Source organism: Balaenoptera physalus, assembly GCF_965194825.1.
Source record: "Balaenoptera physalus genome assembly, chromosome: 4".
Taxonomy (NCBI): Eukaryota; Metazoa; Chordata; class Mammalia; order Artiodactyla; family Balaenopteridae; genus Balaenoptera; species Balaenoptera physalus.
The window spans coordinates 22,368,342-22,393,817 of NC_138891.1; the positions used below are offsets into that span (position 1 = coordinate 22,368,342).

Sequence of the window (25,476 nt, forward strand, 5' to 3'; positions counted from 1 at the left end):
CTCCAGGATCTTAGGCCATTCTGGACTTTCATCTCCTTGGTGTAGGCTAGCGAAATGACCTCGGTAATCAAAAAACTTTAAACATTTCTTATGTTTGTCTAGGGCAGGGTTTCTCAACCTTGACATACTGGGCTGGATAATTTTTTGTTGTGGGAGCTGTCCTGGGCATTGAAGGCTATTTAGCTGCATCCCTGGCCGCTACCCAACTAGATGCCAGGAGCGCCATTCCCCAGCCCAAGGTGTGAAATCAAGGATATCTCCAGACTTTGCCAAATGCCCCTGGGTGGGGGCTGGACTACCCCCAGGTTAGAAACACTGGTCTAGGGCAGTGACTCTCAACTCCAGTGGCATACTAGAATCATCTGGGGAGCTTGGAAAAAAAAAAAACTGATGCCTGGGTCCCACCTCGAGACATTCTGATGTAATTGGTCCTGGGTAGTGGCCTGGGTACACGAAATTTTAAAAGCTCCCCAGGTAGTTCTAAGGTTTAGCTAAGTCTGAGAGCCACTGGTTTAGCACTGGGCAGTCTACAAGTTTTATATGCATGACAAGCCTCACGAACCTCTCTGTGCAGGAAGGGAGCGGGATTATTACTGTGAGTTTCTGACTAGAGAAGTGAGGTCCAGAGCGGTGTGGTAGCCCTGTGAGTGGTGGTGTTGGGATTCCATCCCAGCACATCTGACTCCTACCCCAGTGCTCCTCCCAAAGGGCAGGGCCCAGCCTGGGCAGGTTTGGTGTTCAGGGTCCTCAACGTGAGTCTTTCCTTTCCCAGCGGTTCTTCCTACCCATGGTGTCCCACCTCCTCACTCAGTGTCCCCATTTCTTTATGCAAAGGCACAGCTAGCAGTCATTTACACTTTAGTGAGAACACGAGGCTGCTTTTCTTCTTCCAGGGGGATTGGCAAGTTATGCCTCATCTGTAACAGTGAAGAGGAAGGCTTTACATAAGCCCATAGATGGGGTGGGGATGGTTTTGGGGTGATGAGGTGTGTATTCATGACATCTCTGAAATTAAATCCAATTGGCAATTGTCTTTCATTAATGTTCACCTCATTCTAGCTTTGAGTTTAAAATTCTATCCAGGTCCATTTCGTTTACAAACAATTTTTGGAGCATCTCTTGTACACTTGTAAGTGCAGTCGTGAAGTCACTGTTGGTCCGACCTTAACAAGGCTCTAAGTTCCGAGGTAGAGGGCATCCTGGCCTGCTTCTGGCACTCACTACACCTTGGCCCTGACTGAACACATGATATGGTAGGTACTTAAAACACAGATGACTGAATGTCAGGCCACAGACCCGGGACCCAAGCCTGTGCCCTGGAGAGAGACGGTACAGTTGTAACATCAGGACTAGATCTGCAGGCTGTGGCTGAATCTCTCCCTTCCGCTCAGGGCTGGCGTCAAGAGCAGCCAGCTTCAGAAGCCTTCAGAGAAAATGTGAGCACAGTGGGGTTTCAAAGCCTTTCCAAAATAGACATCTCGAGCAGAGACCACTTTTATTGGGATGGCTTCGTTTGAAGAAAAGGGAAAGAGACAAAGCCAGGAGACAGACTCTGCTAACAGATGCAGGCTGGCTCTCTGCCCCATGCTGTGCAGAGAGGGGGGGGGGGGACCCTGGCCCCTCCCCGTCCATGCCACTCATTCCTCGAGACTAAGGTATGTTCAGGCTTCAGTTCACCTTTTTGAATACTTGCTTGCAGACCACACCCTGCACTCTCATCTCCTGAAACAAAAACAGATTCTCGTTATTGACCAAAGCAAGGTCACACTTGGGGCTCAGCGCATCCAGGGGCAGGGGCTTGGAAAATACTCTGTGACTGCTATTTTTCCCCAAGAGTTGGTCTGAACTAGACAATTCCTTGGCGAGTCAGTTGAACTGGATCAGTGGACATCGGTCTTGGCTATGCCCTATAGACAGAGCTGGCTGGAGACAGATGTGGCTCAGAGCTGACTGACAGGACTCTCAGATGCCTCCCTCCGTCTACTACCCTCGACAAGCCAAAGGCTTTAAGAACGTAAGGCCTGAGCCCAGGTCAGAGTCTGTGTGCAGGGCTGCAAGAAATCAGGGCCAGACACAAGGCTCAACCGCCAAAGGGGTCACCGCAGACCAGGGTTGTAAACTAGCATGGTGGTTCCAAGCTTCAGCTGCACATTAGAGTTACGGGGGGAGTTTGAAAAATGCCTGGGTTCTAGGCTAGACTGGTATCAGTATCTCAGAGGGTGAGGTCCTGGAATTGCTATTTTTAAAAGCTCCCAGGTAGTGCTAAATGCAGCTAAGAAAGTCCATGCTCTGCCTCCAGGGCAACCCCTGCTGAGTGTTGCCAGCAAGAATGACAGCACAGTGTCGGCCTACCTGTGAAGCTTTTTGTTTGTTTGTTTGTTTTGGTAGGAGTCTAGAAATCTGAATATTTATGTGACATCTCCAAATTTTTTAATTACTGGCTGAAGAAATTTGAAGCCCATGATGGCCAAACAAAAGAGGCCTGTGGCCCGCACTTTGCAACCTCTGGCAAAAAGCCACAGAACTATTGAGCTGACAGGGCCAATGGAGATCACATAACCTACCCTCATGGTTCTGCAGCTGAGGAAACAGAGGCCCAGGAGGGAGAAAGGCTCAAGGTCAGGCATTGCAGCCCAGGCTCTACACGAGCCTAAGCAGCCTCTGAATATGATGTGCCTCCTCTCAGCGCTCACCTGTCCCAAAGCTCCTGCAGACCCTGACCCTGGCAGGAGCCCTATGTGCTAGGATGGCATTTTGCAGATGAGGTTGAGGGAAGGAAGGCACCTCCCCAAAAGTCAGAATAGACCCTAGGTCACCTGGACGAGGCCCCTTTCTCAGAAGGAAAGTAGCTGGGGAGTTCCAAGGTGGCAGAAGGAATGACAGGAGGTCTCCGCTCAGAGGGCAGGTGTTATTTTTAGCCCCCCAGAGGCTAAGGCCCCTACTCTGGATTTGGGTGTGCTTTTTCCAGACAATGGATAGAATAGAAGTGGCTTTGACGAGCGATCCCAGGCTGGAGGACAGGGTGAGTGGGGCCCACACCTGAGCCGAGAAAGGCTTCTCCTCCTCCAACCTAGATTGTAGAGATTGTAAGCAGATAGGGTAGGGAGTGCCCGGACATAAAAGAAGCCATTTTTGGCCTAAGCCATTTTGTGATCTAAGCCTGGCTACAGTGCTTGCCCTTGAACAGGTCTCAGTAATTACTTATCTTAAGGGAAGTGAAGAAATGCAGGAACCAAGGAAAAGCAGTCAAGTTCAGTGACTTATCACAGTTTATCACAGTTCAGTGATAAAACAGGGGCCTAGTTCCTCCTCAAGGGATACACATAACCATCTTTGAGTTCCTCGGGAACTAAGGCCTCCACCCAGGTGGAGGATGGGATTATGATGTGGACCTTTTCTGACCCTCATGACTTCAATCAACTAAAGCTTGGACTCTGTTGACCTTTGCCCCATTTCAATGCTGAATTCTCCTCTGCTCAAGCCCCTTCATGAATACACATGTGCCCTTGGCTTAAAACTTCCCCAATTTTGCTGTTCAGGGAGACACAGTTTTGGGAAAGGTCCCGGTGTTCTCCTCACTTGATCCGAGTAATAAACTCTTCCTTCTCCCGACCTCTGGCTTGGTTGTATCTTTTGGCTCGACACCCACCAAGAGGTGAACCCAATTTTCAGGTAACAAGATCATGTCTTGAGAAGCTTAGAGAACTCGCCTGGTTCTGGCTAGCCACAATTTGGCATGGTGAAAACAGATATCATTTGGGAGCAAACGTAAGTTCTGCTGTCTTCTAGCTGTGTTACTTGGATGTGAGCCTCTGTGCCCTCATCTCCAAAATAAGAACCATAACAGTACCTGGCCCATCGGGCTGCTGAGACAATGGAAAGAGACACAGAATGCTCCCCATCTCACGCTTAGCAGATGCATCCCCTCACCTCCTCCCTCTGATTGGACAAGTGGGTCAGCCTAGACCTTGAAAACACATTGCTCGATTTTTAAAGTCACTCAAGCATCTTCCCCAGGGCCATGGAAGAGAAGCTTCAGAGCAGAACCAAGGTCCACCCATGGTGCCTACTTCCAAAGTCCATCCAGACCCCAACATGAGCAGGGCCTCTGGGGCCCAGCTTGGCTTACCTACCCCCCGTACCCCCGGAACCTACCAGGTGCAGCTCGTCACCCTCAATCCACTGGGTCCAGCCACGTCCCTCCTTCTCGCCCTTCTGCACACACTCGAGCTTGTCCCCATCCCAGCTCACTGTGGTCTGCGGAGCCAAAAACCACAGTTGTCAGTCTGGAGCCAGCAGCCCCTGGGCACGGGGGGAGGGGCAGCCCCAACCTGGAGAATCCAGGGTGCACTCAAGTCAATTTCATTACAGAAAATCTGCAGCCTCATTCTCCTTGTCCATCACGTGCTCTTATCAAAGCAGGCAAATCGGTTTTAAAATTCACAAAAACCTTCATAAATTTCATTTAAATGGGTAATTAGGGGAGAAAAAGTCACTGGGGCGGGAGCTGTCGGTGCAAAGGCTGAGAATGGGGCTGGGAAGGGAGGAGGGGTTTCTGAGGGTTGAGTGCACACCGGGTCTGGGGGTGCGTGAGGGCTGCTGGCCTGCATCTCGGTGGTGAGAGGCAGACTTCTTAGAATATCCTGCTCATCCCCAGACATTCATTCATTCATTCATTCACTGTTTCAACCTTTGCAAGGTCTTGGGACACCAAAAAAGAGCCACCCCCCCCCCCACCTCCTCAAACATCTTTTCACCGCCTGGAGAATGGCCTTAGATACGCATCACCATCTGCGGGCACAAACGGCAGCTCTTCCAGGCACTCTCGCGCTGACTCTGGATCCTCATGACTGTCCACGTGGAGCATGGGCTAGCATCTCTGCTCCCCAGATCGGGCTAAGGCACTTGCCAAGTCCACCCAGGTGTCAATGGCAGAGCCAGATCAGAACACGGATCTGTGACGCTCAGAGGTCCCCCTCCCCACTGGACTACGCTGCCTCCCTAGGTGCCCAGCGTCACCGGAGTTATAGACCAGAGGCTGCGGGAGCCCAGAGGAGACTCAGGGAAGGGAGGCGCTGGGAGGAGAAGGTACCAGGCTGGGCTCTGAAGGACAGGAGAGCAAATCGGAAGCAGAGACAAGCAGGCGCTGGGAGAGAGAGCTTCTCTGCGGAACACGACCGGACAAAGGCACAGAGACTGAACAGCACAGGGCGTGCTCAGGAGCTCCTCAGGCAGGTTCCACATTCCAGGGGACCGTGGGGGAAAGAGGAGGAAGCCCCCGGTCTGCCCGTCCGGTCTGGCCATGACCCCTGCCTCCGGCCCCAGCTTTGAGCGCTCACATCTTCCCTGAGCCCCGCGTGCCCCGCCAAGTACTGGGCGTGCTGAAGGGCAGACAGACAGCAGGAGGAGGCCCAGCCTGTGCACATGGACCCACCCAGAAATACAGGGCTCGAAGTGCTGGAATTTAGAGGGGAGATGGTCCAGGAGCTCGTGGTCTAGACTGGGACCTGTGTGCAGTGGGCATCTCCCATATCCGCAGCTACCCACCTCCCACCCACATGGGCCCTGCCTCCCCCTGTAGAGGTTAGAACCCCATTTGCCCCTTCTCTGTGTGGCTCTGAGCAAGTCCATCACTTCTCTGGGCCCCAGTGTCCCCATCTGTCATATGAGGTGTCAGAGGCCTTGGCTTTACGGAGGTAAGGTTCTAGGATTCTTGTGTTCCTGCCGTGCTCAGCTGAGAAGACAGTCAGCTAGAGCCTGATAAAGATTTAGGAGAGAAGGAGGAATCTGGGAAATGAGTGTGGAGTGAGTGGGCCACTCCCTACGGGAGGGCCACCCCCCCTTCCTCCCCAACCCACAGTCTCACGCCTGAGCTTGTTGATCTCTACCGCCCTCTACTGTTGGGATGAAGTCTGCAATGAGAGGCGGGCACAAGGGGAAGAGGTGGAGCCAGTGCGCCCCCAGCTCTGCCCAGGCATCGATCTGCCCTCTGCTCCTGGAGCCCAGAGGGAGAGGGGCACAGGAGGACCTGGTGGGGGGCGGGCGGCTCCTCTCCCTGGTCCGGAGATCATTCGGGGCACATGTCCAGCCCCAAGCCAGAAAGAAGGTCCCACCTCCAAGTCAGGACAGAATGAAGTGAATGTCTGACGAGGGGGGTCGAGGGTAAAGGCCACTAAAGACCTCAAGCCACAGACAAGATGCCCATTCACTGGGCGCCTTGTCCATGGCCAGACTGTGAAGGGAAGTGGGGACTGAAATCAGACGTGCCTCAACTTCAAGGAGCTCGTAAGAACACTTGGCCTCCTCATCAACTGAGCTTCTCTTCATGTGTTTATCCAGAAGTCTACCCGGCACACTGAGGGCTCCAGACGCTATCAGAGGCCAAGAGAGACCCACTGGTGCTCAGTTACAATAGATACACTTCTCTCTCCACCGGAAATATTAGAGTCTATGAGCATATTCATACCCTCTGCCCTGGAAAACTCGAGAAATGCTCAAAAAAGAATATAGTAGTAACAAGAATACCTAAAATCTTGCTTCTTCAGAGATAATTAGATTTTGGTGTATTTCTGTCCAGTCTTTATATATGTGTGTGTGTGTGTGTGTGTGTATACACACACACACACACACACACACATATTTTTATTTTTAAAAAATTCGATTGCATCATTTATGGTTTTGCACCCTAGTTTCTTCACTTAATAGAAGCAATTTTCCACTTCAGCAGATATTCTTCATAAGCATTATTTTAATTGTTATATAATATTTAGGAAATGGCTATGTAATTTGTAGTGCCCACCCCGCACAAAATGAAAATGAGGGCTCCTTTTTAAAAAATGATTAAGAATTTTAAGACAGTGACAGCAGAGCATTAAACCAAGTGAGGGGCCCTTCTGGGCACAGAGGCCTGTGGGACTGCACTGGTCACAGGCCCATGAGGACAATCCTGGTAGTATTTCACTGTACATACATACTTATTTAGCCCATTACCCATTCCTGGACTTTTAGGTTATTTATAATTCTGTGCTACTATAAAGAAGACTTCCTTGTATACAGTTTTGAGCACAACGTTTCTTTAGAATAAATTTCCAGAGGAAAAATTGTCGCATGAAAGAGTGAGCATATTTTTAAGGCTTTTGATAAGGATCACCACCTTGATCTCCAAAAGGCTCACACCTGCTTCCCTTCCAATGTCAATGTCAGAGAATGAGCATGAAAGAGATGTTCATTAATAGTAAAGCAGGGCTTCCCTGGTGGCGCAGTGGTTGAGAATCTGCCTGCCAATGCAGGGGACACGGGTTCGAGCCCTGGTCTGGGAAGATCCCACATGCCGCAGAGCAACTAGGCCCGTGAGCCACAATTACTGAGCCTGCGCGTCTGGAGCCTGTGCTCCGCAACAAGAGAGGCCGTGATAGTGAGAGGCCTGCTCACTGCGATGAAGAGTGGCCCCCGCTTGCCGCAACTAGAGAAAGCCCTCGCACAGCAACGAAGACCCAACACAGCCAAAAATAAATTAAAAAAAAAAAATCTAAAAAAAAATAGTAAGGCAGGCTAGGGAGATTGGGATTGACATATATACACTAATATGTATAAAATAGATAACTAATAGGAAACTACTGAATAAAAAAAAAATTAAATTAAATTAAAAAAACCCCAGTAAAGCAGGCTTTGCTCCTGTGCTAACATGTTACACTTTCTGGATCATTTGACATCTTTTAACAGGGACCGTTTGGATATAGATTAATAAAAATACCTTACCAAAAGAATGATGGATGGCACAATTTCAGGCTTCATGATAGATCAAGGGATTCAGGGAGCGGAAGGCTCTTTGAGCGTAGAGAACCCTTTCTTAGAGCCCTACAAATCAGACCCTCAAAGAGAAGGATCCTTAACGCACAAATGCTATGTCAGTGTCCAGAGCAGGCACTTTCTCAGCCCTGAGTTCCCGCTGACTCTTGACCCAGAGTGAGTTGGATGGAAAAGAGACTATTTTCGTCTGTATTGGATATACAGAGGAGGCTGAGCTCAGAGAGGTTAAGCGACTTTCTCAGTGTCACCCAGCTAATGAGGAAAACAATTTGGGCTGGAACATGGGCCTTGTGTGACTCAGTGCCCCCTTGTTTCCCAGGCCAGGCTACGCACCCAGCCAATGTCTGCTCAGTTTTTGGGGGGTGCAGAGAAAACATGGGCATTATGCTAAGACTCTGAGCAGCCCCCCGGAGGAACACACTTCAGTTCAGCCCAACCATTGCTGAGTGTGGGGTGCTGGGAGCCAGAGATGGGTCCTGAAGGCCCCTGGGCTAAGAGATCACCGCAGAGACGGGCAGACAGAGAAGTGCCCGGCAGTTGTGGCTCAGTGTGGTAGGTGCTGCCATCAGGGGAAGCACAGGGGCTGCAGTGCCCAGGAGGGCCCCTCATTCTCAGAGAAAACACAGCTAGTTTTTTAAAGTGGGGAGGCATCCCAAACAGAGTGAATTACGACAAGCAGGCCAGTGCTGAAGGAGGGGCGAGTACGAGGCTGGGGGGTAGACAGGGTCATAGTGCCAGACTATAACTGAGACAGTGGCCTGGAGCATGTTTTCAATGCCCCCCAATGCTGCCTGCGCCCTCACACAGCCCCATGGCTCTGATCTGCTGGGTGGAACACTCCCCAGTGGGCCAGGGAGTCTGCCAGGCTGTCCTCTGGGAAGCTCAGCTGTAATTTACCCTGGGTTCCTGGTACCTGCCGCCCTCCCACCCTGTATCAGGTTGACCCAGTATTGTCAGCATAGAACATGTTCCTTGGAGTCAGTGGACCTGGGTCCTCTGTCCCTAACTGTGTGGAATGACCTTGGGCAACAGGATGAACCTCTCTGAGCCTCAGGGCCCTCATCTACAAAAGGGGGATTCATGGTACCTACTATGGCAGGCTGTTCCATCGGGGCTCCCAATGGGTCACGTGACATTCACGCCCTTGTAAAGACCCTCCCACATTGATTCTGGCCTTGGCTGCGAGACTGGCTCTGGCCAACAGGACAGCAGCAAGCGTGAGGTAAGAGGCGCCTTCAAAAGCCCTGGTACGCTGGGGGCTCGTCCTCTCGGGACCCTCCCCTCTAGGAACCGAGCTGCTGTGCTTTCAGGAAGTGCAGGTTATTCTACTAGAGTGAAAGCCCGCATGATAAGCCCCAGACGATGAGAAAGCAGTCACTGCCAGAGGTTGTGACAGTCTGTTGGTCGCCCCAACCGAGCCCTTAGCTGAATGCAGTCACACGGAGCCGTGGACACTGAATCAACCTACAGCATCATGAGAGCAAGTGGTGGTTGTTTTAATGTATCACGTTTTGGGGTCGTTTGTTATGTGGCTTTGGATAACTGCAAGACCTACTTTACCAGTGTATGCAGAGGATGAGAGAAAATATACATAAAATGCATAGGGCAGGCATATGGGTCCCGAGGTAATGGTAATCACGATGTCCAGAGCTTAGATAAGGGTGGGATTTGCCTGTCGAAGTTGAACAACAACTAGAGCCTTTCTTTTTTAAGTTGGAGATTTGTGAAGAAGTGATGGACAAGCTATTCACCATGGCTACATGTTTCAGAAGCTCCTTCTTTTCCAGGAGACTTGGATCCAAGAGGAGACCCTGCAGGGGCTGCCTGCTGAGCCGGGTGCCCAGGAGCCCTGCGATGTCCGCGTCCCCTAAAATTTAGTTAGTCTTTGTTTAAGCAGAAGATCTATTTGGAGACTCCCCACTGACAGCCGCGATGGCTCTGAAAATGCGATTTAGTTCTCCCGCTTTGCTGTTCCACGTTCACATGTGGTGGGCATGGATTTTTCTTTTTAAGCTTTGTACCCTGTGGGAATAAATCAGCCATTTCCCAGAGGATCAGATTTGTCCCAAGAACAGAAAAGGGGGGGCGGGGGGACGATCACCTACAAACAAATGAGAGGAAAGAAGGAAAAGAAAGAATGTTGGGAGGGGGATGTAGCAAACAATGGTCACTTGTTTTCTTGTGACACAAAACATAGCCTCTGATAACGAGGACTCCTTCTGTGACCTCCGTCTGTGATAAGCAGCCACCTGTGCCACACCAGGCAAAGTCTGGGACAAGGCTCAGCTTGCCCTGTGAATGCAGATCTGAAAGGGTCTTGAAGAGGTCATTCAATTCAGTCGCCCAGCTTGGACACTCACCATTGCTTAACCCATTTAATCAGGGTCTAGTGGGGGAGTTTCAGGCAAGAAGATGTTCCTGGTGCTTTTCAAGTGACACAGGAAGGCAGATGCCAGTGGCGGCTGAGGTGGGCATGGTACCAACCACGGGGATAGGCAGAGCTGCCCGGCACCCCACTTCTGGGAAGTCCACCTTGGAAACGAAGCCCAGACAAACCAAGAACACGGGGCAAGTATGGCCACCTTCAACTCCCCTCCCAACGGTAATTCTCACCGCCTAGACCATCTGAAGTCTGCAAACGAGCTGGTGCCCAGGGCAGCTGGTTCTAAAGCAAAGCCGGTCTCACTTTTCTATTAAAAACTAATAACCTCCAACACTTTGGCCTTGTCAGCAGCTTTCCCGGAGATACGTGCACCAAAAGATGAGTGAAGACAGCTTTGTATTACTCTGACAGGGGGCTGTCACTTCAAAAGCCATTATCCAGCTCCCCTGACCACTTGGAAACCCGACCTGGCACTGGGGTGACATAGAAAACTCAGCTCCCACAAGCAGCCTGGGGAAGCTGGCTCCAAGGAAGCCTCAAGCCCCTCACCCTGTATGAGTGACCTATACCGGGAGTGACAGACCATTCCCACTAAATGGACCCGTCTCTTGGCAGTGACCTCGCATGAACCACAAATAGTGGGATTCAGCTTGGCTGCCAAGAACTTGTGACGTTCCTTAAAGCTCCCACGTGCCCCAAACATCCACTCTCATGAGCAGGGGGAAGATGGATGGGTGGTGCCCCCACTCGCCCACCCAGCTCTGGGAGGCGTCTGCTTACAGAGCCACTTCCCAGAGGGCTGGGACTGGACCTTACTGTCTCTGTGGTTCCAGAGCCAGGTCCTCAGAGGGGAGGTCTTGTCCATGGCAGTTCTGCTTGCAAAGGGCAGAGCCAGGACTGACCCAGGTCCGACTCCCAAGCCTGTGCTCTTTAAATTTAAGGGGAAAATTGAAAAACCAGACGGTGACTAAGACACTTTCTAAGCGCGATGTGAATCGCTAAAAGATACAAACTGGCCATTCCTCCTCGAGTTTGATGTTACAGTGTGCTTCACGCTTTGAGGGTTTCTGGAATAACAGAAGGTTCTCAGCCTCCCGTGCCTGTGAAATAAGTGGGTGGGTGGGAAAGGCAGGGAAGGTAACTGAGAACCTGCCGAGTGCCAGGTATGGTGCTGGGGGCTTTCCACCTCAAGATTTAGGGCCAATCAAAGTTAGGCTTGTTAAGTAACCAGCCCAAGCCTCCTCGGGGTTAGGGGTTGAGCCATCATTTGAACCCAGTTCTTTCTGGCTGAGCCCATGAGCTGCCCTGCCTGGGAGGTCAGGTTGGGTGAGCCTCTGATCCTTTCCCAGGGGAACGGCAATGACCTAAAATCAGCACATTCGGGGGAAAAGCCGATTCATTCTGTAAGCATATTAAAACTAGATCAATAAGGCCTTAAAACACGAACGAGTAATTAGGCACATAAAAGCCATTAGAAGCAACAGCTATAGACCAGTAAAGCCACAGCAGGCCTTCGTGGGCATGGGCAAATGTGATTCCAATACCATGAAGAAGCGAACAGCAAATGATAACATGATTCTTAGGACAAACTAAATGATAAAATGTTAAGACTAATCTTGACATGAAAATTTTTAAAATTCCTTAAACATTCCAGAAAGTGCCCAGGATTAATTTTAAAACAACAAACCGCCAGAGAGCTCAAGGCCCCATGAGGCCAAGGTTCTGGATGGGGAGGGGGAAGTGAGGCTGCAGAAGGTCACAGGGATCCTGTGGAACTGGGCTCAGTCATTGCAGGGGCCCAGCACCGAGGGTGGCCCTGAGGCTGGGCTGGACCCAAGCTCTGCCATGGAGCAGCTCAGGCTGGAGGGAAGACAGACATGTAAACTGGCATCAACAGCACCTGCATGTTGTGTGCTGGGTACTTCCTGGTGTAAGTAATAACAACACTGTCATTATCACCATCACCATCATCACCTTAAAATCATCTATTTAATACTCACTATGTGCTGGGCAGGGTATTAAAGCGTGGGTCATATCAAGTTGATTCTTTAAACCTCCTGGAGCAGTTATGCTTCTCCCCATTTTACAGATGTGGAGACTGAGGCTTTAAGGTCACCCAGCCATGAAGTACAGAGATGAGGTTTGACTCTACAGCCCATGCTCTTGGCTACTGGGCTCTGCGGTTCCCTGATCTAAGCTGACCCTTGAATGAACAGTAAGACTTTGCATCATGGTTCTGCGTAAGGAAGCATCATTCAGCAAATGCGGGTTCCACACCTGCACACCAGCCTCGTGTGCTAGAAATAGAGGCAGGGAAGGTGAGAATTTTGTTCTCAAGAGCTCACAGACTATTGAAGACAAGCAGACAGAGAATTCCAGCAAAATGGCAAGTGCTGGGTAGAGGTAGGTGATGGTGATTTTGGAAGTGGGAAGGCACCTCCCACTGCCTCTGAAGTAGAGACAGAGGTCCATCAGGGAAGGCACCCCACCATCTGCCTCTGAAGTAGAGACAGAGGTCCATCAGGGAAGGCTTCCCGGAGGAGGTAATGCTGGAACCGACACCAAAAAACATCAAGAGAGTTAGGTGAAGAAGTAGAATCTGGAAAAGAGGAACGAGGGAATCCCAGGCAGAGGGAACAGCCTGCACAGATGCAGGGAGGTCAGGGGCTGCATGAGTGAGGCTTCTAAATGGGCTTTGCCAGGCTGGACTCTCACGGCATGATACTCCCCAGGGAGTGTGATCCTGCACCTCCGACCCTAGAAGTTCCCAGCATCTCTTCTTCCTCACTTCACATCTATGTGGCTCCCACCAGCCAAACCTGGTACAATGGAAAATCCAAATATTTGCTTATCTGGCAGGCAGAGCTGGCTTTGTTACTTGGGCAAGTGTAAGAAATCGGCCTATTCTCAGGTCCACCTGCAGTGGGGGTGGAATAAAGGAGGGGCCGTCCTGCCAGAAGGTGCTCAGAGGGGCTCAGAAGGGCAGAGCCCACCCAAGGCCTCATCTCTTCCACGAGAGCCTCTGGCCCCTATTTTTTATCTTTCAAGGCGAACAGAAACAAACAGTTCCCAGAAGATAAAAGATGGTAGCTCAGTAACCAGGGAAGAGTGAGCAGGTCAGGATCTCTTGACCAAGAGTTCTTTGGGCTCTGGAATCCTTTTATTCACTGTAGGATACCAGCCCCTACCTTAGAATCTATGGCAGAGAAAATGCACATTACCATTTGTTGAATCAATAGAATGAATGAATGGCAGAAAACATTCTAAGGGTACTCTTGTAATTTACACCTTGTTTTAAATGACAAAATATCCCAGGTATGTGTTTCTTCTTCCATAGATTAGTCTTATATAAACAGGTTAACCATTGGAGTGACACTGGCCCCGAGTTTCTGAGGTCTGGAGTGCTTAGTCATCGTGCCAGGAAGAGCATGAGTCATGGTTTCAACCCCCTTCTCCCCGACTCTGAACCCATGTCCTGCCTACCGCTCCCACATGAACATCTTGCTGCCATGGATGCCATTGTCATTGAACCTGGCAGGCTGTGGGGCTCGTCTGGCCAGCAGACAGCAGCTTGCCTGACTGAGCTGGGCGTTCAGGAGGGACTTGATGACGGCCTTGGATAGAGGTGGGCCTGAGCTCCAATCCATCCCCACCTCTTTCTAGCTGGGTGACCCCAGCAATTTACCTTTTGAGCCTCCATTTCTTCATCTGCAAAATGGGGCTAATGAGTCCCGCCACAGAACAGAGCCATCAGGATGAAATGAAACGAGGGGTTGCAAGGACCTGTTGCAGCTCTGGACTCTCAGTAAGCACTGGTTTCCCCTCTGCTCTTGGCCTTGCGGCCCACCCCGCTGCCCCGCACCGTTCTCCATCAGGGTGGAGAGGCAAGTGCCCTTTCAGGCCAGCCTCTGCACGTGTAACCCTGCTAGCTCTTCTCTGGGTGGCCAGGTGCCCCTTCACACATCGCCACCTCCAGAACTTGTCTTCTGGAGCACACAGTTTACAAGGTGAGAGAATTACTAATAACAGCTCATACTGATGGAGCAGTTGACTGCAGGCTTTCTTGCATCTAATCCTCATTGTGAAGTAGCTTGTGAAGTAGATCCCTTACTTGATAATAACTCCCATTTCACAGACGAGTGAAGGCACAGGGAGGTGAAGTAACTTGCTTAATGCCACCCAGTTTGTAAGTGGCAGAGATGGGATTCCAAAGATGACAGTCTGGTTCATGGACTGAACCGGTTATGACACAGCCGGACTGCCAGGTCTTGCCTCAGAGGGAGACGGGCTGTGGACAAGTAAGAGCTTAGAGGAGGGCCAGGAACAACCGCCCTCAGCCCGGAAGCTGCAGATCTCGGCCAGCAGCACCAAGCCTGGCACATACTAAGCATAAGAGACATTAATTGTTATTATTATTACAGGCAAGAGATATTCAGAAGATGGGGAAAGGGGAGAGAGATATTAAGAAGCAGAATCTATGGAACTTGTGGACTGATTGCCCATAAACACTTTCCATTTATCTCCACAGCGATCACTTTCATGGCTACCTAGTGGTCTATGGAATTAAAAACCCACAGTCACTCTAACGGCCTGTGGTTCCTGGGCACTTAGGGACACCAGCAGAAGGCAGCCTGTTCTGTAAACCACACAAAGTTGGGAGTCAGAGAGATCTGAAGTTCAGTCCCTGGGCTGTAGTTAACTGGGAGTGTGACCCTGGCAGGACCTCAGGTCCCTGTCTGTTAAATGGGAGAGTAGCCCCTCTGTGCTAGGAATGTTGGAGGGTTGAATACATAACATATATCAAGTACTTTTGGAGGTGGGTGCAGGGCTGAAGGTGAAGCCCTGCACCACTCCCAACACTCTGAGGCCATCCTTTTGCCCTTCAACTCAAACGCCAGCCTCCCATGCAGGGCCTGCCTTGGGTGGCAGGCAGCCCAGGGAGGTGGAGTCCCCGCCCTGCCTGCAGAGACCCAGCTCCAGGCACCACACACCTTCTCCCACCCCCATGGAGTCCTTGTGGGCTCTGCTGCTACTTGAGATCAGCCAGAAACAAGAGCCCAGCCCTGACAGACCTGCAAACTTCAGCCAGAGAATAATATTCCAACTCCCACTGTGTACTCACCAGACACCAGGCACTGTGGTCACAGCTTAGCTTGCATATAGCACACTGAACTTTTCTAAAGTATCTTCCACCCGACGTGCTCCCCCACTGAGATGTGGAGTCCATGCCCCCTTCCTTCGGAAGACGGGTGGGCCTTTGTGACTGCTTCAACCAACAGAGTATGGCAAAATTCTTGCTATATGACTTCAGAGGCTAAGTAGATTTTAAGAATGTCATACACTCTGCCTTGCTCTCTTGGCCCTCTCGTTCTTGGAACCCAGCTGCCACGTTGTGAGGAAGCTCAAGCAGCCAGTAGAGAGTGAGTATGAGTGAGCCATCTGGAAAGTGGACCCTCCAACGCCTCATGGACATGGCATGCCGCAGGGACAAGCCATCCCCTTTGAGCCCTGCCCTAACTGCAGATTCATGAAGAAAATAAACAACTGTTATTGTTTCGGAGTTTCGGAGCGCTAAGTTTTGAAGTGGTTTGTTACGAAGCAATAGAAATTTGAAATAATTCATTACCACATTTAATTTTCACAACATCCCATCAGTGGTACTACCTCTGGCTCCTTTTTACAAATGAGAACACTGAAGTCCAGAGGGATAGAGTACCTTCCCCAAGGAAACACAGTTGGAGAGTGGACCCAGGAGTCAAATCCAGGTTCATCTCAAAGCCAAGGCTCCCAGTTGCTCTTCTGTATCCCACGCTTGTCCAGCTGCACACACTACTAGTATCACTTACTCAGACCCTCAGTTGCAAACCATCATGGGCTGCTGCAAGTTTGGTGTCCCCAGGCAGATTTCATCCACAGGGACTGCATCTCTCCACTCTCATTCATCTCCCATAACTGGGCACCCTTAACCCCAGCACAGGCTTATTACACTGAATCATGACAAGAACATCACTGGAACCCTGGAACCCGGGCGTGGGCCAGCCCACTTCCTCATTTCTCTTTCTTAGTAGTTATCACAAGCATGACCTTTGAACCCACGGCATTGGCATCAGTCAGTAACTTGTTAGAAAAGTTCTTGGTCCCCACTCTAGACCTTCTGAATCAGAAACTCTGGATGTGGGGCAAGTTCAAGTCTGAGAACTAGTGCTTTAACTACTTACGTGGTTTTTAACCCATGATCTGTGGGCTCTGTATGTCATAGGATGCTTTTAGGTGCAAGCAACAGGAAACCAGTTCAAATAGTTTCAGGGGAAAGAAAGGGCATGTATTCGCTGGTTCAAGTACACACGAAAAGTCTCCGAATGGCATTAAGTGTCAGGAGTTCCAGCAACCCTCCGATGCTGAGGTTTCTCTCTCTCTCTCATTTCTGCTTATCTACCAGCCTCATCTTATTTTTTCCTTCTGTTGGATTTCCGCATGCAGCCATGGAGGGTGGCAGGAAACGTACGACTGGCCCAGTGCAGGTCAAACGCACAATCATGGGACAGGCCACGGGATACTGTCATGGCCCTGGTTTAAGGTGCTCATCCCAGGAGACACAATGTACTGGGATTTGCAGCTTCACCAGAACCCACAGGTAAGTAGGGGTCATTCCCACCAAATAAGGAGAGCAATGTCGGTCAGAAAAACAAACAGCTATAATCCTCCAGTAAACATCTGGCCATCACAAGTTCGCTTTGCCTGCAGTCTAGGGTATCAGAAGGGCTTTGCCTGCTTATTGCACATAGTATTGTGGCTTCACCAGGCCCTGTCTTCTGTGCTATCACCATGGTCCTCAGAATTTGCTGTAAGCCAGGTGAAGCAGCAATCATGATGCCCATTTTACAGATGTGAAAACAGAGGCAGCAGGTCCAGTCATTTAAGGTCACTTTGTTAACTAAGTAATAGAGGAGGATTCAAAACCAGATGTCTGACTCTACTACCAGCACTCCTTCTCCACATCCCCAAGCCTTGTCAGTACCGTCCGTGCTCACCTCCAGGTTGCGATGAGCCTCACAATAAGGAACTGAGGTGCTGGCCCTCAGCAGAGCTCCATAGGAGACCTTGTAATAGCTTTATAAATAAACTAGTTAGAACCCTTCCTCTGCCACCAGCTGGCTGGATGACCTTGGGCTGAAAAGTTTCCTCAACTAGGAGCCTCAGATTCCCATCTGTAAAATGGGCATAATGTTACTCACCGAACAGCATTTGCTGTGGGGACCAAAAGAGAAAAAGTGCTAAAATCATCTGGGACAGGCATGGCACTCAGTAAGGATTTAGCACATGTTATTTTCCTTTGTTCCTGCCTAACAAAAAACAAAACCTAACAAACAAGTGTGATTCTTGAAAGTTACTTTGTGAATTTTATTTGGGTTGCTTTAATTCTTCTTTTTGTAATCCTCAAAAGCATGCTGCTGACACCGATTTCAAAGGTCGAAGAACTTTAGCTAAGACATGAAAGAGACTCCGTGTTTCCTTCCTGGAAAAGACCCTGCCACATGCTGGGGGCCTGATCTGAGCAGGGGCAGCTCTCAGAAGGCTTCCAAATCCAATGGCATTCTCAGCTCTGCAGCCCAGGGAGTGAATTCTGCCTTTGGCATCGTGTTTTTTAAAATAAGAACCAAAAAAAAAAAAAAAAAAAAAAAATCTCTTTAATGAATCAAGAATAGGATCAGAAGAAAGCTGGCAAAAGAATTTAAACCAAAGCGTTAACAGCAGTTTGGTAGATATCATGTATTACCATATATACTTAGACGAATGGATGGATGGAGGAAAGTAAGTCAGGGAGGGAAGGGAAGGAAACATATAAGTGCTGATACGGAAAGATGCCTAAGAAATATCATCGAGTGAGAAAACAATGTGCTAAGAAGTAGATTTTTTTTCTTTCGTTCTTTCTTCCTTCCTTCCTTCCTCCCTTTCTTTCTTTCTCTCTCTCTGTCTCTCCCTCTTTCTGCCTTTTTCGGCTTTAGATAGAAACATTGACAAATCACCTCCTCAATAACTACATGGCTGGATGGCTTCTATATTCGAGGAAGATTTCTGCACAGATCCACCAGAAACAGTAACAGTGATAACCTCTTGGGGGTGGGAATGAGGCCAAGTAAGGGAAGGGGTCCTTTCCTTTTCAGTCCACTTTCTCCTGTGCCATTTGAATTCTTTTTTTTCCTTTTGCAGTGAAAACAAAGAAAGCAACAGAGGGCTGGAAGTGGAAGGCAGGCTCTGCGGAAGGGGTCATCCTGAGTTCAAGGCTGGAGATGAAGGCAAGGCCTCAGCCTGGGAGGAGGTGCCCGCTGCTGAGTGAACAAAGCTGCCTCCCCCAGGGGAAACCTGACCCGGTGTCCACAGGGATGACAAATGGCCCTTCTGCCACCACCATGCAGAGCCAGGGTCCCGGCTGGGATTCCTGCCGAGGTTCCTCTTCTCCCACAAAAGCTGCTTGTGCCGGGGGAGCTGGGAACCAGAAACCCGATCATTCCTTGTGCCGAAGGGCTCCCTGGCCCTGGCGCGGGGAACGGTATTTGAAGCGAAGGAGCATCTCCCTTTCGGAAGGTCCCCACCCTGCCAAAGCCTCCATATCTGCTAGATTCAATAAATCATACTGGTTTCAAACTGGGCCTGAGATTTCATTTTAATGGATAAAGGCGTGCAGGAGGCGGTGGAGAAAAGCTGAGTCCAGTCTTGATACACTTCTACCAAAACCACAGCCTTGGCTGCTTGTGGTCATGTAAAGATCTGAATAGAAAAGACTGCAAATGGGAGCTGAGTGATCCCGGCTACACAGGTCTGAGCCCCTCCACCCGTCAGCCTGGGGAGAGACCGCAGAGCCATTTCAGGTGGTTCTGGGCATGGACTGCCATGTCCACAGGGGTCCAGCGATGGACGAAGCCAGCATGTGGCCCTCTACACCTGAGTGCCTAAGAAACATCCTGAGTGGTTTCCACTTTTTACAGAGACACAGGTACAGAGAGGTTTCTTTTCTCCAAAGTGGTGGTTCTCAAGGTTTAGTTGCACCAGAACCACCTGGTGGGCTTATTGAAACCCAGATTGCCGGCCCCGCTCCCAGAGTTTCTGATCCACCAGGGGTCTGGCTGGAGAATCTGTGTTTCTAACAAGTTCTCACGCTACTGCTGCTGCGGCCGCCGCCGGTCTCAGCTTCGGGAACCACTGCTCTAAGGAACACACGGTGCAAACAATGACGTACGGCTGTTTGATCCTTGACTTTAGGTACCAGGGTGGGGTGAGGGCTGCGGAAGAGTGGAGAAGGTCCCATCTAAAAGAAGGAACTGCGACAGTGTCCTGGGGATCCACAGGGTGCAGGAATAAAAGGGCACCCAGCATTTTCAGCAGTCTTGATTTTACTGGGGTACAAATAGCCAGAAATATGGATTTTTCTACGACATCTTACAATCCTTGGCAGTCATTGGCAACTGGCTCTTAAATTTGTCAAACATCGTGTGAGCCAAACAAAACACATCTGCAGGCCAGATCTCATCCTCTGGCTGCTGTTCCAGAAGACAGATAAGGTTCCCATGGAAAGAGGCAGGAGCAGAGCTCTCTGAGCCTCTGGGCCCTTTGGGGAGGATGGCAGCCTGACCACGCCTCTCCCAGAAGGCTCCCTGGGACCTGTCGGGGCCACATCCAGGCTCCCCACTGGGTCCTCAGCACTGCCCTCTTCCCCAGCCACACCCTACACTCTGGCCACATGAAGTCTTTGCAGACCGCACCTCTGTCCCGGATGAAACCCCTCCCAGCCAGGCCTTTTCTGACCTCTGGGCCTTTGTGCACGTGGCTCCCTTCGCCTGAAATGCTCTCCACATCCGCCCTAATTCTTATTTGTCCTTCAAGGCCCCCTCAGCCATCACCTCCTCCCGGGAGCCCTCCCTGACCACTGCCTGCCCCCCATTCCCCCCATCCCTGCCCTCCTAGCCTGCTGTGCTTCCATCACTGCACTGGGCTGTAATGGCCTGAGGCTGTGTCTGTCTCCTCCACTGGCCTGGGTGCTCCAGGAGGCCTTGCTGCCTCTGTGTCCCCAGGCTGAGCCCAGGGTTGGGATGGGACAGGTCTGAAGTAGCACCTACCAAGTGCTGTTCTCTTGGCCTTGGCCTTCCTCTCGTCCCCTTTCTGTTTGCCTACTTCCTGCCTATCCTTCAAGCCACTACTCAGACTCTACTTCCTGTGGGAACAGCCCCTGACCTCCCAGACCCGAGGGGCCCTTCTCTGCCTGTCCTTCCCCATCAGCACACCATCTCAGTATGATTGACTGCTTTGGTCTGCTGCCCCCGCTACACTGAACTCCACGAGGGCGGGACTCTTGTGTGATTCATCTTAGTAACGCGAGGGCCGCAAAGACAGAGTGAGCACCACGAAATGCTTACAGGAGCAAGAAAGGAATGAACAGAACAGGTGAGCAATGAGATCCTTGTAATGTGCTGGGAAGTACATGTTAGAATGAGGCCAACCTGATGCTGAGAACTGGCTTCCTCCGGCCACTGCTCCCGGCTGGTGGCTGCAGAGCATGGGAAGCAGCGGGTAGTGGTGCGCTCTCTTTGGCAACCACCTTGCCCAGGACCCCCCGAGGACCCTCCAGGCCTTGGCCACGTGGCCTATTGCAGGCAGCTCCCCTTCATTCACAAGCACGAGGCTGGGCAGTTGCCATCATTCCATTACCCTATGCTCTCCCCCAGCCGTGCTCTTCCCTGTGGCCCCCCTCCAGCTGGGCAGCAGGCGAGAAGGGCTTCTCTGCAGTGCAAGGGCCAAGGGGAGGCCAGAGCAGAGGGCCGTCCATCCTCCCAACAGGCAACAGCACGGTTAGTGCGCGCCATCTATAATACTTGGGAGGGGGCCGCCCTTAGTCTTGGGACAGCAAAGGTGACCACGAGTCCTCATACAATGTCATCGAGTTTGCCCAGCTGCTGGGCTCCCTGATCTGTTCACCTACCACTGTCCTAATGCTTAATGGCCGAAAAAAGAGGGTGGCCGTGTGCCCCTTCCTTTGTGTCCAAACCCGTCCCTTCCACCTCTTTTCTGTTACAAGTAAGTGGAGAAGTCACCACCTCCAGAATCCCTTCTGAGATGCCCTCCTCTAGAGCTTCCCTTTGCCACCACTGATCACACTGTGTTCTCACTGTGTGTGTGTCTGTCTCCACCACAAAGACTGTGAGTTCCTGGACATCAGAGGTTGTGACATGTTCCGCTGGGTCAGACCGCATTCACACCCTCCCTCTGCCACTTCCTTAACCTCCCAAGGTCACACAACAAGAAATCCTGCCTTGGTTTTCTTATCTGTAAAATGGGGTTGAAACCAGCATTGTGAAGATTCACTGAGTTAAAATAAAACGGGAACGGTACTTCAGCACTTGAAGAGTACAGGCATACCTCGTTTTATTGCACTTCAAAGATATTGTGTTTTCTACAAATTAAAGGTTTGTGGCAACTTTCATCAAGCAAGTCTATTGGTGCCATCTTCCCAACAGCATTTGCTCACTTTGGGTCTCTGTGTCACATTTTGGTAATTCTTGCAGTATTTCAAACTTTTTCGTTATTTGTTACGGAGATCTGTGATCAGTGATCTTTGACATTACTATTGCAAAAAGATTACGACTTGCCAAAGTCTCAGATGATGGTGAGCATTTTTTTAGCTATAAAGTAGTTTTTCTTTTTTTTTTTTGGCTGCGCCACCTGTGGGATCTTAGTTCCCCGACCAGGGCTCAAACCCGTGCCCCCTGGTTTAGAGGTGTGGGGTATAAACTACTGGACCGCCAGGGAAGTCCCCAAAGTAGTTTTTACCTAAGGTATATACACTGTTGTTTACACAGAATACTACTGCACACTTAATAGACCACAGTATAGTGTAACCATAAGTTTGATATGCACTGGGAAACAGAAAACTTCGTGTGACTTGCTTTATTGTGATGTTCGTTTTATTGCGGGGGTCTGGGGCTGAACCTGCAATATCTCCGAGGTCTGCCTATATTAACTAGTATTACTAGGTGATCAATAAATGTTTCATACAGTAATGGATGAGGGTGGGAATGAAACAGCAAAGATAATTAGCCAAGTAAGTACAAGCCAGCACATTCCAGAGGTGGCAGTGACCCAAAATAAATAGAGATGTTTGTTGTGCCCTGTAAGTACCTCAAGAGTGGGCCGAGGACAAGGATTGTTCTTACGTGCATTTCCAGGCAGCGAGCCAGGGACCAGACCTTGGGCAGTGGTCTGACAGGCCCGGGCCCCCTCCTCGCCAAGGCAGGCCCTGTCTGAAGGTCTCCTTTCCCACTGTGAGCCTCTCCGAGGATTAAGAGGCCTTGGGCCTTTCAAAGGCATGACCTGACATTTCCCTACAACAGTGGCGTTTTCCCCCCACAGTGGCCTCTCCAAGGATCCTCCTTGGCGGCCACCCCCTCTTCCGCCACCATTCCAAGCGCAGACTCAGACACTAACTCAGATCCCCTTCAGATGAATCAACAAGTAGGGGGGTGAGTCATCCTGGCCTGGGGTTCCTCATCCCCAGACACCGGCACTCCTTCAACCACAGTCCTGACGAACCCCAGACACCCGGTTTCTGCAAAGGCAAGCCACAGACGAGCCTGGCCCCGAGCAGGAGTGTGGGCCTCCAAGTCCAGTCTCTGGAATCTCCTCTGCGAGCCTCAGTCATTGTAAAATACGGGGTTCCTAACCCCTCCCTCACTGGGCTGTGGTGTAAAATAGCTGGCACAGTGCAGGGCACGGAGCAGACCCTCAGTAAAGGGTAGGAGGGGGAGGGGAAGAGGAGTCAGGGAGAAGCTCACCAGTAAGCAAAGCAGCTCCCTGGGGGTGGGAGTGAGCTAGCTCTGGACCCAAGACCGGGAAAGGGAGACCGGGAGCACCCTGACCTCCCAGTGACCCCAAGAATGTTGATGGAGGCCCCGGGCTGACCTTCCGGAGGCTGCTGTGGTGACGCTAATTGGGGTCTCCGGGTCACCAGCTTCCCATCCTTGGGGGCAGGCGGCTCACTCCCTTCCCCCACTGTTCCTCCTCTGGCCTGGGCTGCTGTGGCACTGACCTACTGAGTAGGTTGTTGGCTGCAAGCTTCAAAGGAAGCTCAGGGGGCAGTGGAGGATAGGGTAGGGAAGGGGATGGCCAGGAGCCAAACCCCACTTTGGGGATGAAGAGGGGCAGGTCAGAAGGCAGAGTCACGGTGCCCCCTGCTTCCTAGAGTGGCTTCATGCTAGGTCTGGTAGGAAGTTTACACTTCAGAAGGGTTGCCTGTGTTTCATCTTGCTTTCCTCCCCCAGCCTACAGTTCAGACAAAGAAGAGAGTCAACAGATTTGCCTGGAATTCCTGCCCAGCCCCTCCCTAGCTGTGTTACTCTGAGCATGTTGCTTCGTCTCTTTGAGACTGTTTCTTCATCTGTAAAATGGGCATACTGAGACCTCCTTCAGAGGTTGTTATGAGGATTAGATGAAGGCAAGTGTATAAAGCACCAATGCCAGGACACAGTAGAGACTCAACAAACCACAGCTTTCATTTCGGAGGGTATGCTTGATGAGTCGAGAGCTGCCTACCTTGGGGGCTGGGAGTGTGAAGATCTTGGGCCCCTAAGAACACAAAGGCCCTTGCTCCCCTCTCAGATGAACTAGTCCTGCCTTCGGTCAGGACCCCTGGGCAGCAGATGCCCAGGTGTACGCAAAGCCTCACCATGCACTTGCGGTCGTCTATGCCCGTCAGATCCTCCTCAAACTCCTCCCCAACCTGGAAGTCCATGATGTAGTTCCTAAAAGTGCTCAGCGTGCGGATGATCATGTGGTCGCCGTTCTGCACGATCTCTTTGTCTGGCTTCAGCAAGTTGGCGATTTTGCGCAAGGCCACATTGACATCTGCAGGGAGTGCGGGGGCAGAAAGGAGCAGAGAGTTGACTGGAAAATTCAGAGAAATGTTGCCAAGGTAGCGGGGCCCTAGGAGGCCGCTTCTCCCGCCCCCCACCCGCCCCCCGCAAGGAAACCATCGGGGTCCCCTGCTCCATTAGCAAGGCCTCTGCGTGCAGCTAGCTGGTCTGTGTCGTTTTCTTTCTTTCTTTTCTTTGCTTTCTTTGTTTTTTTGTTTTTTTTTTTTTTACAACAAAGTTTTCTACCCTTATGCTAACCTTTTGAAAACTAAAGCTAGCCAATCAAGCCCAGCTTTCCTAATGAAATTATCCACTTCGAGAGCCAACCATCAGACATTGACCACCATGAACCCTAATAACCCCCGTCCTCCAATTCGCACTTGCTGGCCCCCTGGAGACGCCCCTTCCCCGGTCGGGGTGCTCAGGGCGGTGGCTGGGCCGGCGGAGGCAGGCGGGTGGGCGGCCGGCTCGGGAGGGCGCCGGGATCCCACCCGCAGCGGCCCGGCCGGGCGCCCCGGGCAGAGCGCGGCGGGCAGCGCTTACCCAGCGCGCGCAGGTACTCCTCGAAATTCTCGTTGGCCAGCATCTTCCAGTACCCGGTAAAGTCGACCGGCATTTCAGGGGGCGACTGGGGCCGGACCGGGACCGAGCGGGCGGGAGCAGATCTGGGCTTGCGGAGCGATCCGGGTGGTGGGCGGCCCGGAAATGTGCGCCCTCGGGGGGCAGGGGCTCGTGGGGCGGCGACAGCTGGATTGCAAGCGCGCACAAAGCCAGCGGGAGGATCCACCGTAGCTGTCGCTCCTCCCCCCTCAGCGGGGCGGGGCCGGGGATGTCGGAGGGCCAGGTTGTACCCGGCCCGCCGCCGCCTAGGTCAGACCTTCAGTTTCCTTCCCTAGGAAGGAAAAGGAGATGGCGGTGGAGGTGAGGGCTGTTTTATTGATTCCAACTTTTCGGTTCCTGCGGGATTCCTTCACACGCCTTGAACTTCTCACATTCAGCGGCCCCTTGAGGGTGGGGAAACATTCTCCTGCGTTTGCTGGAGTAATTAGGGAAAGAGACCACTTACAGGCTTACAGCGCGGGTGGCCGGTGGGGCTCCAGGATCCAGAAAGCTGGGCAGTTCAACTCCGGGAAAGAAAAGTGGGGCACTCCCCACATCCCTCCCCCACATAAAAGCAAGGCTGACGTTGCTTGAAGTAAGTATGGTTAAAAAAAGGCCCTCTGCAGAGTGAAGTTTGAGATCCACTGCTTTATGCAAATGTAAGCAATTATCAATACACTGTTGACTTTCCCCTCCGCTTTCACCTAGTGGCAGTACAGCACTCCGCAGTGTGGTGCACTTAGCTTTTTTCACTTACTCTGTTCTGGAGACCTCATTCTTTTG

The 25,476-nt window shown here is 51.3% G+C and overlaps 1 protein-coding gene across 1 annotated transcript; it reads right to left on the reverse strand.

Moving 5' to 3' along the window:
• Nucleotides 1-1,478: 1,478 nt before the first annotated feature.
• Nucleotides 1,479-24,880, reverse strand: RBP1 (retinol binding protein 1). The gene is made up of 4 exons (XM_082461364.1): nucleotides 24,637-24,880; nucleotides 23,907-24,085; nucleotides 4,156-4,257; nucleotides 1,479-1,722 (listed from the first exon to the last, which is right to left on the reverse strand). Exons 1-4 carry the CDS (start codon nucleotides 24,707-24,709, stop codon nucleotides 1,669-1,671), a joined length of 408 nt encoding a protein of 135 aa, XP_082317490.1. The 5' UTR covers nucleotides 24,710-24,880; the 3' UTR covers nucleotides 1,479-1,668.
• Between the last annotated feature and the right edge of the window lie 596 nt (nucleotides 24,881-25,476).

Bases quoted from the DNA above. Each gene is read 5' to 3' on its own strand.
- RBP1 (XM_082461364.1), bottom strand. From the start codon at position 24,709: ATGCCGGTCGACTTTACCGGGTACTGGAAGATGCTGGCCAACGAGAAT. The intron at 24,086-24,636 runs GTAAGCGCTGCC...CACTCCCTGCAG, and splicing joins GGAGTACCTGCGCGCGCTGG to ATGTCAATGTGGCCTTGCGC. The intron at 1,723-4,155 runs GTAGGTTCCGGG...TTTTTGTTTCAG, and splicing joins AGGGTGACGAGCTGCACCTG to GAGATGAGAGTGCAGGGTGT.